The 18,191-nt window shown below is 49.9% G+C and overlaps 2 protein-coding genes across 5 annotated transcripts; one reads left to right on the top strand and one right to left on the bottom strand.

Annotated features, from left to right (window-relative positions):
- Positions 1 to 6,292: 6,292 nt before the first annotated feature.
- On the bottom strand, positions 6,293 to 15,332 carry ash1 (histone-lysine N-methyltransferase ash1). The gene is made up of 6 exons (XM_017142614.3): positions 14,931 to 15,332; positions 14,712 to 14,812; positions 9,899 to 14,650; positions 7,332 to 8,807; positions 7,070 to 7,273; positions 6,293 to 6,998 (listed from the first exon to the last, which is right to left on the bottom strand). Exons 2-6 carry the CDS (start codon positions 14,790 to 14,792, stop codon positions 6,819 to 6,821), a joined length of 6,693 nt encoding a protein of 2,230 aa, XP_016998103.2. The 5' UTR covers positions 14,793 to 14,812; positions 14,931 to 15,332; the 3' UTR covers positions 6,293 to 6,818.
- A 384-nt stretch (positions 15,333 to 15,716) lies between these two features.
- Positions 15,717 to 18,102, top strand: Taf6 (TBP-associated factor 6). 4 transcript variants are annotated; one of them, XM_017142619.3, is made up of 5 exons: positions 15,717 to 16,685; positions 16,752 to 16,921; positions 16,980 to 17,435; positions 17,600 to 17,864; positions 17,927 to 18,102. In XM_017142619.3, the coding sequence occupies exons 1-5, from the start codon at positions 15,801 to 15,803 to the stop codon at positions 18,011 to 18,013; spliced, it is 1,863 nt and encodes a 620-aa protein (XP_016998108.1). In that variant the 5' UTR covers positions 15,717 to 15,800; the 3' UTR covers positions 18,014 to 18,102. The 4 variants fall into 4 exon arrangements, with proteins under 4 accessions (XP_016998108.1, XP_016998110.1, XP_016998107.1 ...); XM_017142621.3 differs by having other exon boundaries at positions 17,914 to 18,102; XM_017142618.3 differs by having other exon boundaries at positions 17,600 to 17,870.
- The last annotated feature ends 89 nt before the right edge of the window (positions 18,103 to 18,191 follow it).

The following is an 18,191-nucleotide window of genomic DNA, read 5'->3' as shown; positions in this document are numbered from 1 at the left end:
AGAGAAAAGAAGAACACACTGAACTTTCCGTAATTAGCGCGGACCGGCCGGGCGATGTATTTCAAAGAGTTTACAGTGAGAACTGAACTTAAAACTAATGAGCGCTGTGCTTCAGAGCGCTGTGGAGAGATCCCGGGCGTGGGAAGGCGGGAGAGCGGGAGAGCCTGGAAGTAGGCATTCCCAGCGAGGGAAGAGCGAGCATTGGAAGAGGGGGATTTAAGAGCGGGGCAAGCGGCGTAAACATTCCGCCCCCCTTGCAATCGCTAGCGTTGCAACGAAGCCCCAAGTGTCATCTAGGACAGGTTGCAGGCACCGGACAGGATCCACCCGAAAGTCGTCCGCTGGGCCACTGGGAGTCCCTCGTCGACCAGGTGGAAGCCAGGACGGATGACCTTGCCGTAGACGTCGGCACCCAGGACCACGGAGATGGTTGCCGGTAAATAGAACCGCTCGTCGGCCAACGGGAGGTCGCTGTATTTGCTGACCACGGTGTCAGCAAGCTCTCGGATGGGGGTGCGGATGCGGACGTTTGGCTCCACCTTCAGGACCACCTCCAACTTGAAGTCGTCGTCGCGCTTCGACCGAATCGTCGCCGTACAAATCCGCTCGTCGCCGACGGTGGTAGTCGGCAAGCGGAACGCAGTAGCCAGGGATGCGTCGATGCAACTTGTCGGCGTACACGGGTCGATGAGGGCGGCTGTGTCGAACTTCTTGAGCCCGGTCTCCAGGATTACCATGGCCGTCGGCAGGACGTTGACACTGTGCCGCTGGAGGATGGACGCCAGTGACGGTGCCGGTGTCGAGGAGGCTGAGCGCGGCGGAGAGGCAAGCGCTCTGCGAGTTGGCGGATTTTGCCGGCGCGAGCGCTGCTGAGAAGCGGCTTCGAGCAGTGCTTGTCAACAAGTACTGCTCAAATTGTCTCGCTCACGAGCACTCTGACGTGAGTTGTCGCAGTGGCGACAAGTGCAAAACGTGCAGCGGGAAGCACCACACGCTCCTCCATATGCACGAGCGCCCTCTGCCGTCGGCTACCAATCAGCGTTCGCGCCGGCAAAATCCGCCAACTCGCCAAGCGCTGGCCCCGGCAAGGCGCTCGGCATCCGCCGCTTCTCAGCAGCGCTCGCGCCGGCAAAATCCGCCAACTCGCAGAGCGCTTGCCTCTCCGCCGCGCTCAGCCTCCTCGACACCGGCACCGTCACTGGCGTCCATCCTCCAGCGGCACAGTGTCAACGTCCTGCCGACGGCCATGGTAATCCTGGAGACCGGGCTCAAGAAGTTCGACACAGCCGCCCTCATCGACCCGTGTACGCCGACAAGTTGCATCGACGCATCCCTGGCTACTGCGTTCCGCTTGCCGACTACCACCGTCGGCGACGAGCGGATTTGTACGGCGACGATTCGGTCGAAGCGCGACGACGACTTCAAGTTGGAGGTGGTCCTGAAGGTGGAGCCAAACGTCCGCATCCGCACCCCCATCCGAGAGCTTGCTGACACCGTGGTCAGCAAATACAGCGACCTCCCGTTGGCCGACGAGCGGTTCTATTTACCGGCAACCATCTCCGTGGTCCTGGGTGCCGACGTCTACGGCAAGGTCATCCGTCCTGGCTTCCACCTGGTCGACGAGGGACTCCCAGTGGCCCAGCGGACGACTTTCGGGTGGATCCTGTCCGGTGCCTGCAACCTGTCCTAGATGACACTTGGGGCTTCGTTGCAACGCTAGCGATTGCAAGGGGGGCGGAATGTTTACGCCGCTTGCCCCGCTCTTAAATCCCCCTCTTCCAATGCTCGCTCTTCCCTCGCTGGGAATGCCTACTTCCAGGCTCTCCCGCTCTCCCGCCTTCCCACGCCCGGGATCTCTCCACAGCGCTCTGAAGCACAGCGCTCATTAGTTTTAAGTTCAGTTCTCACTGTAAACTCTTTGAAATACATCGCCCGGCCGGTCCGCGCTAATTACGGAAAGTTCAGTGTGTTCTTCTTTTCTCTCGCGCTTCGCGATCGTCGAGTGTTTCATTTCTCTCCCCCACAGCTTGCCACCGGCTATTGCAACAAGCCGCACCGCCACGGAAGCTGCCTTCAACGCCTAAAAGAAATACTTGCGACGCCCCCCACCAAACATTTGGTCATCAAATGTTGGGGCGGGGGTGGCTTGATAGTAGAATTGCTGAAGTCCCAGGAAAAGTGGTGGAAATCCGCGCAGAAATAGTATCGAAAACACGGTGGAAAACTTTCGGGGTTTTGCGCGACGTGCGGCTGTTTATTGTAACACTTGGAAAAATACGAACTAAAAAGTAGAAGCTTAGCTTAAAGACTCCGGAGCGGTGCGGAGAGTAGCGGGAGAGTTGGAGAGGGAGAGCGAAGGGCAGTGCGAGCGAGCGAGATGTGGACATCTGGAGAAAACTGCCGCCCGACACTGCCTCCAGAAATTAAACGCCCTTTTGGCGTGAACATTCTCCCCCCCCTTGCGAGGACCACCGTAGCAAAACATCAGGAGAAGTTTCCGCAGGATAGCGGGTGCGGTCGTCCAGGTGTAGAAGAGTGTGGTGGTCCTTTCCACACTTGTGGCAGTGGTCATCACTGCGGCAGGAGTCCTCGGAATGATCATGGGCCAAGCAATTGGAACAGTACTTGTGGATACGTACTTCCTGGAGCCGTTTCTCGGCACTAAGCCGCAGAAAGCGGTGGCATTTCCGTAGCGGATGGATCTTTTGGCAGACTCGGCATTGGTAGGATTTAATACCTCGGGAACGTCTGCCATCCAAGGCGGGATATGGAACCCAATATTTGGAATGACTCCTTGTAGGAAGGACCTTTATACTCGGGTCCGGATCGGCAATTCTATTAGTCCCATGCACGTTAGAAACACGCGCTGAGAAGGATGATATTCGGTGCGGGATTGAGGCGGACACTGGCCTTGAAGAGTGAGATGAAATCGAAGTCATTGTAGAATTGTTGCTTGGATGCAACAGCGTATGATGCCGACCTTGGCAAGTGAAGCAGTTTTTGGAGCTTGTGCAATCACCTAGTGGATGGCTGGTTGCAAAGCAATTCGAGCACAACTGTTTATCGCGGATGTAGGCTGAACGATCATTCACCGTCATTTGGAGAAAGCGTGGACATATACGCACGGGGTGTTTTTCTTTTAAACACAGATCGCAGCCTTTGGGTATTTGAAGTAGCCTCGTGGTAAAAGAATTTATTCTTGGCAATTCTGCCATTCGATGTGTCTGTTTGGGCTGGACATGGAGTGAATTAGCGGACCGGATGCTATCGACGGCCTCTAGTGTTCGATGGCGTTTTGTTAAAAAGGAATTAAGCTCGAGCCAAGTAGGAATTTCGGCTTTATTTTGAATGGATTGCTCCCATAATGAGAGCGTGAGCTTTGGTAGCTTTGTGGAGCAAATGTAGACTAGAATAGGGTCCCAATTCTCAATTTGAATGCCGGATAGTTCTAAGGCAGTTAAACATCCTTGAATGGTGTGTTGAAGTTCCTTCAAGGCATCTCCAGACTCTTGTGCTATAGACTGCACATTGAAAAGAGTTTTCAGGTGGCTGTTCACCTGGAATCGCTTATTTTCGAAACGCTCAGTTAGATTTGTCCAAGCTGAGCGGAAGCCATCATTGGTGAGTGGGGATCTGGAAACTATGGAATTAGCTTCGCCACTAGTTTTTGAATTTAAATGGAATAATTTTTCAACGGGCGTTAGACTCGGATTGTCTATATATATCGCCGTGAAAAGGTCCCGGAAAGTAGGCCAGCGAAGATAGTCGCCCGAAAAAACCTCTGTGTCGATAGGAGGGAGTCGACAGCCATAAGATAATACACTTTGGGACGGAGTTACTGGAGTTTGAGATTTTTGGGAGGAGCCCTGTTGGATTTCGATTTGCCCGAGGATCTGAGCGGCGACCCTTTCGTATACATCGTACGTTATATTGTATTTCGCCTTGAGCATAGATTTCGTATCTGCGGCGCTATCGCCTGCAGCCACAATGCAATCGGAGCATATGTCATATGATTCCTTGACCTTTTGCCACAAGGAACTGACATGCTCCCTACGGATTTTGAGGACGGATAAGGTAGGGGTGGATGCACCCGGAACAGTAATGATAGCTTCAAAATGGATCAGAGTGTCAGCTGTGACAATAAATTTATTTAAAGCGGATTTTGCTTGGGATGCCATGTCAAATAATAACTATTTATAGAGGTGGGTAAAAAATTAATAAACAATTTGGAATTTAGGAACCAATTGAAAAGTCCGTAAGGATATACGGTCACACTGGATTGTGTGGATGAAGTTGTGTGGAGATTCTTTTCTATTTTTTTTGAAATAATAACGAAAAATATTAAAGTGTATGCACAAAAAATAATTAATTATTTATGCAAACGGAAAAATATGGTCACACTGACACTCGTGGATGCGTATATTAATTTTTCTAACTTTATAAGTTAGTTAGAATTTTTGTTGAAATATATTTGAAAAAAATAGTATATTTTAATTTTTTGGATATCTTTGACCCACGGTGCGCTGCTGAATATGTATGTACGTATGTATGTAACGCCCAGCTGGATAGCGGATGGGCACCGATTGCGGGAATTGTGGAGACTTCGAGTACGTATGTATGTATGTCTGCAGCGAACAGCTGGATAGAGAAAGGGCACCGATTGCGGGAGTGTAATGTGTAATGCAATGTAATTGCCGGTGTAAATTTATAGAAATTTAAGCTTTGTATTTGGACTTGGAAATAATTTGGGATTGATCGTAGAAAAAAACTATTTTGATGTGGACAGTATTCGAAATTGTAGTTGCAGTGGACTGTATTTGAAATTGTAGTTGAAGTGTACTGTATTTTGGAATAATTATGTAAAAAAAAAATATATACGCAGCAGGAAACACAGTAAAAACACAAAAGCTGCCAATTTCGGCGGATCACTTTGATTTGGAAATATTTACTGTGGCTGGATTGTATATTTATTACACACGAAAAAGTTTATTTTATGAATATATATTTTTAAAAATTAGGATTTATGCAATAATGGCCGTGTGGTACTGTAGGTTTGTGTTGTCTTGGGGTCTTGCAATTTATTTAAAAAATGCAGTGTAGTAGAAGTGGACTGTATTGGAATATTTATGTAAAAATATATACACGCAGCTGGAACACAGTAAAAAAATGCAGAGTGCAGTTTTTGCGGAATAATTTGAAAAATCGGAAATTTTTACTGCGGCTGGGTTATATTTTTACACACACTTGGAGTTTTTAGGAATATATTTATTTGGAACTTAAATAAATTATCACTGCGGATTTGCAAACTTGCACGGAATTTTTTGGAGTGTACGAAATTTTCGGCATAAAGGAATGGAAAAAAATGCCGCGTACAAACAAAAGGAATTGAATAATATATTAAATGCCGTTGCGTCGGATTAAATCGCTTTTCGATTTAGACATGAAATCATACAACAAATTGAACGAAATGGGGTTCGAACAACTGGCTGTATGACCGGCAAATAATAACAATTGGAAATTGAACTTAGCTGAAGCGGTTCAAGCCACCGTAGGCGCTGGAAATAATCTTCGGAAAAATCCAGGAGTGGAAGTCCAAAGATCCGGCTCGAAGGACCAAATGTTGGGGCGGGGGTGGCTTGATAGTAGAATTGCTGAAGTCCCAGGAAAAGTGGTGGAAATCCGCGCAGAAATAGTATCGAAAACACGGTGGAAAACTTTCGGGGTTTTGCGCGACGTGCGGCTGTTTATTGTAACACTTGGAAAAATACGAACTAAAAAGTAGAAGCTTAGCTTAAAGACTCCGGAGCGGTGCGGAGAGTAGCGGGAGAGTTGGAGAGGGAGAGCGAAGGGCAGTGCGAGCGAGCGAGATGTGGACATCTGGAGAAAACTGCCGCCCGACACTGCCTCCAGAAATTAAACGCCCTTTTGGCGTGAACAGAGAACAATAATACCTTTAGATCGATGTATTACTTGTTTCTATCGCATTATCGTAGCAGATTTTCCATTCTGCGCATATACTCAGTGGTGTCCTCGCGCACATTCCCGGTGCGATTCGTCACTACGTGGACTGCCGGCCGTATCTCTAAACGGAATCCATTGCCCGCACCTGGACGCACAAACTCAAAACTTACCGCCCGAGCAGCGATTCCCAGCCGAGCGCTGCCTGTCTGGTGAGCGTGCTTAAGGCGCCGGCCATCATGGTGCCGCAGGTGGTCGTCTTTACGGTCTGTAGTCTTGTCCTAGGCAACACATTCAGCACAGGGCCGGAACATTAAAAATTGGTTGTAAATTAATGAAAATATATTTTTATTTCACTTTTAAAATTTGTGTTAGCAGTTAATAACAATTTGAAATTATGTAAAAACTAATAGCGCAATAAGTTGTCCTACTTGGGTGTTACGTAGTTAAGCATCCATAACATAATACAATAATTTAAAATAACAATGCAAAATTCAAACGCCTTCGGTTGCAAGGACGAAAAGGAGATGGTTCCGTAAAACAAAAGCAATATGGAAATGCGATAAACAATTAAAAACAAAAGAAATTCATCTAAAAGGGGGCTTCATGCGGTCGCGTAAATACTAGTATTTAAATAGATCCTTATATTAGCCATTATTAATATCTGTTCCATCTTATACGGATCCGGAGGCCGATTCACGAAGTTTGTTCATAACAATGTACATTCTAGAGTTACTACTATCACCGTTACATCTTAAATGGCTACATGCTAATTGTTAATTGAAATTCCATAAATATTAATCAATGCCTCCAACTTTAGGCGTATATACACGGCTTAACCTAGTCGCAGGCTAAATCTGTTAGGTTGAATTTGCCGTGGAGCTGCTACTGGACTGCTGGGTCTTCCTTTGTCGGGCTCCGCGCCCAGACAGTAGGTATGACAGGTCGATGGGCTGCTCCTGGGCTGTCTGTGCATCCAGACACTTGAGCTTCATAGTTATTAGAACGTTCTCTAAGCGTGATCGCCTCTTCTTAAGCATCTGTAGGTGGAGGACAAATGTATATTTATTTAGTTAAAAATATATAACATGCAACTAATTACCACACTGACCTGCTTATTGGGTGCTATTGGTGGTATGACATGGAGAGCTGTGGCTTCCACTGGGGCGGCACTGAGCCCGCGCGGCTTTCTCCCAACCGTCTTCGGCTGCTGCTGCTCCTGCCTGCCGAGTGTTTTTTGAACAGTCCCTGCTCCTACTTCTAATTCAGTCTTTTGCTTCCTCGTTTTCAGCAGCGAAGGATCCACATCATGGGGCTAAACATTGGTTAAGTATTAATACTCTGCTTATTATTAGTGTGGGATTTGAACTTACGGCATAGCTCTTAGAGATTTTTAGCTTCTCGGGGAACTTTCGGAAAGCATAGCTCTTGGTGCAGGCCGGATGATTGGCCTTAGCCTTGGAAAAGAACCTCGCCGTCTTGTCCACGCGCAGCTCGCAGATGAAGCAGTGATCTTCATCGTTGCACTCCATGGGACGGCCTTTACAAAAAGTAGTACGATCCAAAACCCAGCAGCGTCCAATGACCAACTCGATGGGTACCACCTCATAAAGGGAAACTCTTACCACTTCATTGGGGTAAAAACGACGCGAAGGTTCATGGAAAGTTTCATGGGGGCGAAGGAAGTGGTGCCCAAATATGAAACGCTTTCCCACTTCGTTTTTCCACAAGTGCTCAACCCGAAAGATGTCGCACTCTTGGTAATCAATTGCTCCGATCGTTTCGTAGGTGTGCTTCTGTGTCGGCAACACCTTGCCCGCCTCATCTTTGATGGGAATATCTCGCAGCACGTAGACGGCATCGCCTTGACGCACCTGCAGGTCGCCACGCATCAAGGAGAGGTAGTAGCGGTGGCCCTCGTCGGTGAATTCCTCCAGGGGAATCTCACGATCCACTGTCCTCGGTTCGCACCGTTCGCACTGATAGTTATCCGCATCGATGTCGGCTTTGGTGCACTCCGTGTGCTGCCACACCATGCACTTGGCGCACTGAATCATCAATCCCTCGTCTTTGTACAACCCGCAAATGCAACGGATCACATCCTCTTCAGGAGAGGCTTCGATGGGAAGCAGTGGAGGCGTTGATTTTAATGGCACTTGGGGAGAATCCCTATCTTTTGCCCCTGGTGATTTCTTCACTGCAACCTTTTGTGCTTCCTCCACTGGCAAAAGCATCTCCTTTGGCTTAAAGCTCTGCAATGACTCAGAATCGCCGAGTATCTCGACCAGCTGAACATAACTGGCTGTTTTCTGCTGCTCATAGCAATCCTTCAGGGATTGAAGGGCCTTGACCTTGCCCTCATCGTCGCCATGCTGCTGCTTGGCCTCCATAAAAAGCTGCTGCATGTGGTCGTCGTATTCCTGGGGCGTCTTGTAGTGTCCCTGTTCAACTTGGACCTGAATCGATCTGAACTCCACTCGAGACGTTCCGGCTGTCGCACTCAATTTAGCACTCGAGGAGTTCTTTATAGCTTTCTTCTTCTTGCTGGATACGGTGGTTAGCAGATCGGACATTTTAAGACTCTCAACAGCACTGCAAATGTCTCTTAGAACCACAGCCATTTTGGCCATCTTCTCAAGTTCGGGATCATGTACTGCCTGAGCTAGTCCGCGAGTTTTCATGTTGCGTGGCGAGCAGAGTGCGGATATTTGGGCAGCCAGGGAAGTGGAAGATGGCGTGGAAGGTCGTCTACCGGGGATGTCTCCATTGGCGACGCCGTGCGCTGGAGAGGATGCAGTAGTGCCTACAGGTGCAGCGACTGCTGCTCGCTTGGCCTTGCATCTGCGTATCTAATGGGGAAAAAGAAAATTAGAGATCCAGATTCGATGAACAAATTTTAATTAAAAAAAAAAGGGATTTACAAAAATAAATAATTCAATTATATTTGAAAGTCATACAATAATAAATAGACCTCGGCATATTTGCATATTTTTATAGGATAAAGATAGATCAATTCCGAAAACACCAAAGTTCGTTTCAATAAAAATATAGTTTAAAATTAATGGCATTTTTTTTGCATTTTTGCATAAGTTGCATATGCATAAAATATGCAAAATATATAATAAACTCAACTATTCTAGATTGACCATTTCATAGCCACCCTAATTTAAGTTTAAGGAAACCCTATTTATATTTCCAACGAGTAGGCGAGAAATATAAATAGGGTTTAAAATACCAGAGGGCTACATTACAAATTTGAGCCTCCAGTTGTTTGCATATATTTTGCATATTTTATGCATATATTTTTATACCCGTTACTCGTAGAATAAAAAGGGTATATTGTATTCGTGCAAAAGTATGTAACAGCTAGAATGAAGCATTTCCGACCCTATAAAGTATATATATTCTTGATCAGGGTCACTAGCCGAGTCGATATAGCCATGTCCGTCTGTCTGTCTGTCTGTCCGTATGAACGCTGAGATCTCGGAAACTATAAAAGCTAGAAGATTGACATTTTGCATGCAGATTCTAGGACTTCCTACGCAGCGCAAGTTTGTTAAAAATTTCAATATTTCGGAAAAGTAAAAATGCAGTTTTATTGTGTTTATCAATACCTATCGAAACGTGGAAGAATTTTTTTAAATCGGACCATTAGTTAAAAAGTTACGGCGGATCAAAGTTTTTATCTCCATCTCCTTCGCACTCCCTTTAGCTGAATAACGGGTATCTGATAGTCGGGGACCCGTATATAGCGTTCTCTCTTGTTTGCATATATTTTGCATATTTCCAATATACATCCGAATTTATTACATTTGAAAAATATGACACCTACCCAAAAATGTTGGTCAAAATCGGACAAAAAATGGACAAATATGCAAAATCCGAGGACTTATAATGAAATTGCAAAACACTGTCGAGCACAGAAAGATATACAACTAACCTTTTCAAAGTTCCTTACAAGGAACGTGTTGAATTGTTTAACCAGCTTCTTCTCCTTTTCGGACAAAGGTTGAAGCTTTGCCACCGCCACTGCTGACGCAGTGTCCTTGCCCGCCTGCCGTTGAGCGTGCTTCTTGGCCTTATGCTTACGCTGGCGACCGTTTCTGCCTGAAGGTCCCTCGCAGGCGGGCTTGGCCTCCGCTGCAGGAAGTGGTTTCACCCTCTGCGACTTGCCCCCGATGACGCCACGACACTGGGGAGTATTGCATCTGCAGGGCTGACCCTCTGACGGATTGAACAGTGAGAAATTGTAGTCGTAGGTCAGCTCCTCTCCTTGCAGAATGGCTCTTTTTGCGAACAGGACCATTCTCGACAAACCGTTGACGCTCCACTTCTGCATCTCGCAGTTTGGCTCGCAGGAGTGGTTGACAAACCTACAATCGCTGCCCATGCGCTGGCCATCGATCACTAGTCCTCCATCCAAGTGCAGACAATAGTGGTGCGTATCGTTTAGGTAAATACTGGCCATCCGCTGCTTGAATTCCCTCTCGGTGACCACCTCCCCCACGTACTCCAGAATGTAGGTACCCTTGGATATGGGTAGCTTAGTTCTCACTCCCCATCCTTTGTCTGTGGTCATAAAGCGTTCCACTCCAGGTGCCACTGCATGCCGCTGGATCTTCTGATTCCGGCACTTCTCTCCAGCTGGACAATTGCTGGGCGAACACTCCGTGTAAACCATGCGATTCAAGCAATTGTCCAAACATGCTTTCTCGCCCTGATTCTTGCAGTTGCAGGTGGGATGATCGAAGCCAGCCAGATTCGGACGCACTGACTCGGCGTACACATTTGTTCGAATCTTTCGGTAGTTCCAGGATGGCACAATATGTCGAGTGGGTAGCTTTGAGTTGGTGTAGGCCCACCAAATGTCGTAGGGTAGCTCAAAGTCGATCTCACTTCTTCTTAGATACCTTTCACAATAGGGAGGTGGAGGCAGAAGACTCCCAGGAGTCACCTGCTGCTCCTCCAATCCTGGCTTCTTGTTCACCTTCGCTGGCGGCGGCATCAGCGATTGTTTGTAGTGATTTGAGAAGAGGCCCGCTACCAGATAGGTCTTCTTTATTTTGGATAGTTTGCGCAGTGAGGTTGTCGACGCTTTGTCCTCGCTGGATTCACTGCAGCTGGCGTAGTCTGGAGGGCCGGGGTTCTGGGACTCACTAGCGGGTAGCGGATCATGTTCGATGGGGATGTTTTCCAGCCGTTTAGCCGCCGCTTCGGCATCTATCTCCTCCTGGCTCGCCGGTATTTCCGGGGTAATAGGCTCCACTATCGCTGGTTGAACAGGTTTCTCCTTCTTACTTTGGTGGCTTCCGTTTTCCAGGTTCTTCCGCCTTTTTAGGCGAATCTTGCAGCTAAAGTTCGTGTTGGGATCGATGCCAGCTGGGAGCTTTATATTGGGTTCCAGTTTGGATTTTTTCTGTTGAGGCGAAGGTGCGGGAGGTGGCTCTTCCAGCACCGGCTGCTTGGGCTGGCGGCCACGTTTCTTGGCAGGCCTTGCCTCCGGTTCCGTTTTGGGCGGCGGTAAGGGTGGAACTTCAGGTTGCTCCTTTTTTTTCGGCTTTCTTCCTCGGGGTCTTCCTCTAGCGGGTGTTTGAGGGCGCTGCAGGCGCTCCAGGGCCACCACCGAGAGGCGCGGAGCTCTCTGATTGCTCCTGGCTACAAAGGTTTCCCTGGCCTCGCCTGCTTGGGGCACTCGCTCGCAATCTATCGGAGGAGTAGGGTGTACCTGGGCACTGCTGCTACTCCTGGTTTCTCTTAAGGATTGCAGCGGCTCATCATCGGGATCAATCTCCGGCTGCGGCTCCGGTTCATCCATTGCGACCGTTGGCTGCTGTTCCATGCTAATCTTGGGCTTCTTCCTGCGCACCGTGGGAAATCCAGTTCGATTGATCTTCTTTCGCTTGCGTTTCAGCAGGAGATTGCCTCCCGTTTTATGGAGCAACGTCTCCACAACCCGCTGGCCAATCTCCTTTTTGGTATCTTCCTTGATGTCCAGTGCTGAGAGCAGCGGAGATTCGACCTCTGCTTTTGTTATGACTGATTCGTTCAGCTTGCCAAGGGGTATTTGGATTTCCAGCTCCACAGATGGCTCAAACACACCGGGGGGAGGATAGCTACCGGCTGGAGACTGAACCTGAACCAAGTCCTTGGTGGCCGCAGCCTTCTGCTTGGCTGCTCCTCCTCTCCTCTGCTGTTTGAGGGAGCACAGAGAGCTAGGACTAATGTCCAGCAACTTGCCACCACTTATGGAGTTGTTATCCACAACAATCCGTAGGGGAGAATTGCTGGCCGATGAGGCAGCTCCGCTCGCTGCGTTGGGTTGTTCCAGGAGGTGCCTCTTCTTTGGCGTAAGGGCAGATTTTCCGCTTCTAGCATTGAACTGAGCCTGCGATTTTGTAGACGCAGTGCTCTTGGCAGTCGCCGCCGCTGCGGCCCAGGCCTCTGCGTTCAGTTTTCCATTGGCGAAGGCCACTTCCGTGGGTGGCCGCTCTCCTGGAGTCAACAGGTAGTGGCGCTTCTTTAGCGGCAGCTTGTGATCATCGGGACTGGAGCTGTCATTGCTCTGGGATTTTTTGTGCCGTCTCTTGGCATTCCCGTTGCTGCTTCCGCTGCCATTGGGGGTTCCACCAGCGCTGGCCGACAGCATAGCGAAGTCCACCAGGGGCTCGCTGAGCTTTCGCTTCTTTAGGGCCCGTTTCAAAGGTTTGGGGAGCGCTGAAGCGGATCCCCCGCCGTTCAGAACCAATTGCTGAGCAGGACTGGGAGCTGCCAAGGTGGCCTGCAGTTTGTTGGCATCGGCCAACAGCTTCTCCTTGCCACTGCTCCCGGTCAGACGGTCCTCCTGTATGCGACACCTCGAGTGGAAGGTGCTGGTGATAATCTCGATTTCCGTGAGCAGCTTTGAATCAATGTTCAAGGACTTGTTGTGGCTGAAACTCTTCCGGCGATGCCTGCGACGCATTCTGGACACCCCCGACACATAGCTACTGCACATGCTGGCTGCCGAGGAGCGACGGGACTTGATCTTGCAGGAGGATTTGCTGGGAGCCGGGGTCTCCTTCCGTTGATTCATCATCTTACTGATAAAGTTCTCCGGATTGGTGGCAGCCAAGCTGCTGCCTCGACCGAAGTACTGCCCCGTGGTGACATAGCGGTTGATCTCGCCGTACTTCTTGCTGGCACTTGTCGTCGGCAGACTCTGGAGACTCGGCTTGCTGATGTACTCGTTGCTCTCCTCGCTGCTCTGGCCCAGCGACAGCCCCGCCAGCTGAAGGATGTCCTGATCCTCGACGGGATCGTCTGCAGTGCTCTTCAAGAGCATGGAAGCCCTGCGCTTCCGCCTCATTCTCAGGCCTGACTTTCCCGATTCCTTGCAATCACTGCGGTAGCCGCAACTCTTTGCCCGGCTCCTGCGACTCATACAGCTCTTGGTGCTGTACCGACTCTTGCAGCTGGCATCGGACTTGTACCCGGAGTTGTGGCTGTGGCCGCTCCGTTGGTGCCTCACGCTTCCGTAGTCCGATACGTAGCCGCTCTTGGCGGCCAGCACCTTGCTACAGATGGTGGTGCCAGCTCCAGTTCCACTAGCTGCCCCCACACTCATGCTCCGCAGCCGGAACTTCTTGTTCACGTCGATCTCCCGCCACAGCGGATCCAGCTGAAGTTCCTCCTTGTTGGATGAGCTGGAGGCGGTCTTCTTATTGTTCTGACGCCGCTTGCTCCTGGGCGGGGGATAGAGTACTCTCTCCGTGGCATACATGCGCTTGTCCAGATAGGCCATATCGATCTTTGGCTTGCTGCTGGAGGCGATTGCCACAGCGCCCGTGGGCACAGTGTTCTCGCTCTGCATTTTCGGGGAGGGAGTGGTGCTTTGCGTGGTGCTGGTGGTGCTAATAACACCCGAATCGGCGGATTCATTTATGGCCGGTCCAGAGATTCCCGGGGCAGGAGCTGTGGAGATCACTTTCTTGGGTCTACCTCTGCGCTTTCGGGGATTAGCGGCTAGCGCCAGGGCCTCCTCGCCAGCTTTTGCCACTTTCTCTTCGGGAAGCTTTGAGCTGGAGCTCTGTCCCAGCATCTGGGTCTTCTCCATGAAGTCCTGCAGCAAAGTGGACTGGTACTGGGGCAGATTCTTGTCCTTGGCCGCTTTGCGGAAGCTGCCCTCCACAGTGGTGTCCTCCGTATCGCTCTCCACCCGCTTGATGGCCGCCTGCACGAGGCTGGGCAGCTCGTTGTCGCTGGAGGAGATTCCGATGTCCAGAGGGGCTTTGCTGGCGGACTGAGCCGCCTGCGAGATTGCAGTGAGCAGCAGTCGCGGAGCTCTCTGCTGGTGAACCTTCAGGGGCAGATCGTCCTCGGAATCCGAGGAAAAGGCCGAGATCTGTGGCTTCTTGGACTTGAATGCCTTGTCCGATTTGCCCATCGCACTGTTGCTGCTGGCCAGCTTCTTGCGCTTGACCTTGACCTTCTTGCTGGCTGCTTTGTTCCTGGCCTCCGAGCAGCCGGACTCGGTGTCCTGGGTGGACATTTTCCTGGCCTTCGGCGGCTTCTTGATGGCTGCGACTCCTGGCGGCGGGCGAATCGCCGAGATTCTCATTCGCAGGCCACCGGTATCCGAGCGCTGCACGCTGAACTGGGTGGCTGACTTGGTGGACTTCGACTGGCTCGACTGATCCGTAATGGAATCTGTTTCCTGTGGGCGAACAATACAAATTACAAACAAGAACTCGTCGAGGGCTACGTGCCAGACTTGCCTCATTTTCACTGCCGGACTCTTGTGCGCGTTGCGTTTCCAGAACCTTTGCTGCTGCCGTCTCATTTTGGCCACTGCTCATATTTTGGAGTCGCTCGGGAGCTGCAAGGTATTAGTTTTGGTTAGCCCACAGGATTTTGGTGGCTCTTTTGATCGCATTTAAAGTAGGTCAAACCGCGGCGACGACGTCCGAAAAAAACTTCTTCCCCTGCCCACTTACGCTTGATTGTTTTCTCGTTTAGCACCTTCACTCGCGGCTTTAAAGGGGAGTTGTGTGTTCAGCGGACCGTTTACGGACCATCTATTAGTCCACGCATTGCATTTGCACTTTTCTAGCGCCTTTGGCCGTGGCTTGCTGCTTCTAAAATGGCGCCGTTTTCACTTTTCCAAAATCTGCTTTGTTCGACGCCCGACGACGACACAACGTTGCAACGCCTTTCGCGTGTGGCACATTAATCCGCGCTCCCGATTTAACACTTCTTCAACGCGGGCGGCGGTGGGGCGCACTGTAATAGTTATTGTTAATGTGGCGCAACAACAAAAAGCCAGGCAACCAAAAATGTACGAACATAAATAAAGAAAAAGACACTGCGTTTAGAGGTGGAGAAGCATCGATGGAAACATCGATGCACCGATGTTTTTATAAATTATCGATGTTTGTTTTTTTTTCATCGATGTTTTTCGTTTTAAAAATTTGTTGTTCATTTGTTAATGCTATGTTAAGTTTTTGCTGTATTAACGTAACATGTGATTAATTGTGAGTAGTGCTGACATTTTTATGTGAAATCGGCATTTAAAAATATTAGTTTTTGAGAAATATTTGTAAAATTTTATAATAAGGAGTTACAGGACAAAGTTCATCCTTGCCAAAAAAAACCAATATAAAAAAAAATTAATTAAAAAAATAAACATCGTTCACCGATGTTTCCGTTGATATCGATATTAGTGGCTTAGCGGAGACACATATCGTAGCGTTGACAAAAATAGCTAAATTTCCCACTGAAATCGGCAACGCGGCTGACTTTATTTCCAACTCCCGGTGTGTGAACACTGGCCGAAAAGTATTTGTTTATTTGTAAAAAATCGGAAAATGAGTGGAAAACCGTCGAAATCGAGCAGCGCCTCGAGCAGCATGCTGTACGGCTCCAGCATCTCGGCGGAGTCCATGAAGGTGATCGCGGAGAGCATCGGCGTGGGCTCGCTTTCGGATGACGCCGCCAAGGAGCTGGCGGAGGATGTGTCCATCAAGCTGAAGAGGATTGTCCAGGACGCGGCCAAATTCATGCACCACGCGAAGCGGCAGAAGCTCTCCGTGCGGGACATCGACATGGCCCTGAAGGTGCGGAATGTGGAGCCGCAGTACGGCTTCGTTTCCAAGGACTTCATACCCTTCCGTTTCGCTTCCGGCGGCGGACGGGAGCTGCACTTCACCGAGGACAAGGAGATCGACCTGAGTGAGATCACCGCCAGCAACTCCGTGAAGATTCCCCTGGACCTCACCCTGCGCTCCCATTGGTTCGTAGTGGAGGGGGTCCAGCCGACTGTGCCAGAAAACCCGCCGCCGCTCTCGAAGGACTCCCAGTTCCTGGACTCCGTCAATCCGGTTATAAAACTCGATCAAGGTCTGAACAAGGATGCGGCCGGCAAACCAACCACCGGCAAGATCCACAAGCTCAAGAACGTGGAGACCATCCACGTCAAGCAGCTGGCCACGCACGAGTTGTCCGTGGAGCAGCAGCTGTACTACAAGGAGATCACCGAGGCCTGCGTGGGATCGGATGAGCCGCGCCGCGGCGAGGCCCTGCAGTCGCTGGGCTCGGATCCTGGCCTGCACGAAATGCTGCCCCGCATGTGCACCTTCATCGCCGAGGGCGTCAAGGTCAATGTGGTGCAGAACAATTTGGCGCTGCTCATTTACCTCATGCGAATGGTGCGTGCTCTGCTCGACAATCCATCGCTGTTTCTCGAAAAATACGTAAGACTTTTACTTATTTTTAGGTCTTGTGCTGCCCACTTAATCCAATTTATCTTTACAATTTAGCTACACGAACTGATACCCTCGGTGATGACCTGCATTGTTTCCAAGCAGCTGTGCATGCGACCGGAACTGGACAATCACTGGGCCCTGCGAGACTTTGCCTCGCGACTGATGGCGCAGATCTGCAAGAACTTCAACACACTGACCAACAACCTGCAAACCCGTGTCACCCGGTAAATCTAGGCCACTCCACGCCGATCCCTATTTAACGCACATCTCCTCACCCCCCAGCATCTTCAGTAAGGCCTTGCAGAACGACAAGACTCACCTATCCTCTCTGTACGGATCGATTGCGGGACTCTCGGAGCTGGGAGGCGAGGTCATCAAAGTGTTTATCATACCCCGACTCAAGTTCATATCAGAGCGCATTGAACCCCACCTTCTCGGTACCTCCATGAGCAACACCGACAAGACAGCCGCCGGTCACATTCGCGCGATGCTCCAAAAGTGCTGTCCGCCGATCCTCAAGCAAATGCGCTCCGCACCAGACGCGGCGGAGGACTACAAGAACGACTTTGGTTTCCTGGGACCGTCGCTGTGTCAGGCGGTGGTCAAAGTGCGGAATGCGCCCGCCACGAGCATTGTGACCCTGTCATCGAACACGATCAACACGGCACCCATCACGAGTGCAGCCCAAACGGCCACAACGATCGGGCGAGTGACGATGCCCAGCACACAGAGACAGGGGTAGGGAACCTAGTGTATTTTTGTTGTAATACCCTCGCCGAAATTTGTTATTGCTAAAAAGGTTGCTTTGAAAGGCAACCATTAGTGGCTTCAATGTTTTCTGCAAGGGTTCTTTTTCTGATATTAAATTCTCAAGGCAATTTACCCTTTCCTTTCCTTTGCAGAAGCCCCGGCGTGGGGGTGTCGGCCCTACCTCAGATAAGAGCCATTCAGGCCAACCAGCCGCCGCAAAAGTTCGTGATAGTCACCCAAAACTCGCCGCAGCAGGGTCAGACAAAGGTGGTGCGGCGGGGCAGCTCCCCGCACAGCGTCGTCCTCTCCGCAGCCTCCAACGGGGCCAATGCCTCCAACTCGAACTCTAACTCGAGCGCCAGTGGAAGCGGGATCAGCGGCAGCCTACTGTCAGCCGCACAGCGGAGCAGCGAGAATGTGTGTGTTAGTGCCGGTAGCGAAGCGCCAGCAGTTGATGGTATAACAGTTGAATCTTTCAGAGCACCCTAGACGCCAACTCGCTGATCATTGAGACGGAGATCGTACGGGCGCCACCCGAGCAGGATGATCTCTCACATCTGGAGTAGCCAGCTTAGTTCATAGTCCACACAATCATTTTGTATGCAATAAAACAAAGAAAGCGGGAACCTACCCTAAAAATATTTTACCACACAGAAAAAAATTGTTTAAATGTGATTTGTATAAGTTCTTTTTCAAGTGATCTTCTGCCTCAAGTAGTTATATGTTTTTTAGAAACAAGATTTT

This window comes from Drosophila takahashii, chromosome 3L (assembly GCF_030179915.1).
Source record: "Drosophila takahashii strain IR98-3 E-12201 chromosome 3L, DtakHiC1v2, whole genome shotgun sequence".
Lineage (NCBI taxonomy): Eukaryota > Metazoa > Arthropoda > Insecta > Diptera > Drosophilidae > Drosophila > Drosophila takahashii.
The sequence above is the reverse complement of the archived record's forward strand: the minus strand, read 5'-3'. Positions and strand labels throughout refer to the sequence as shown.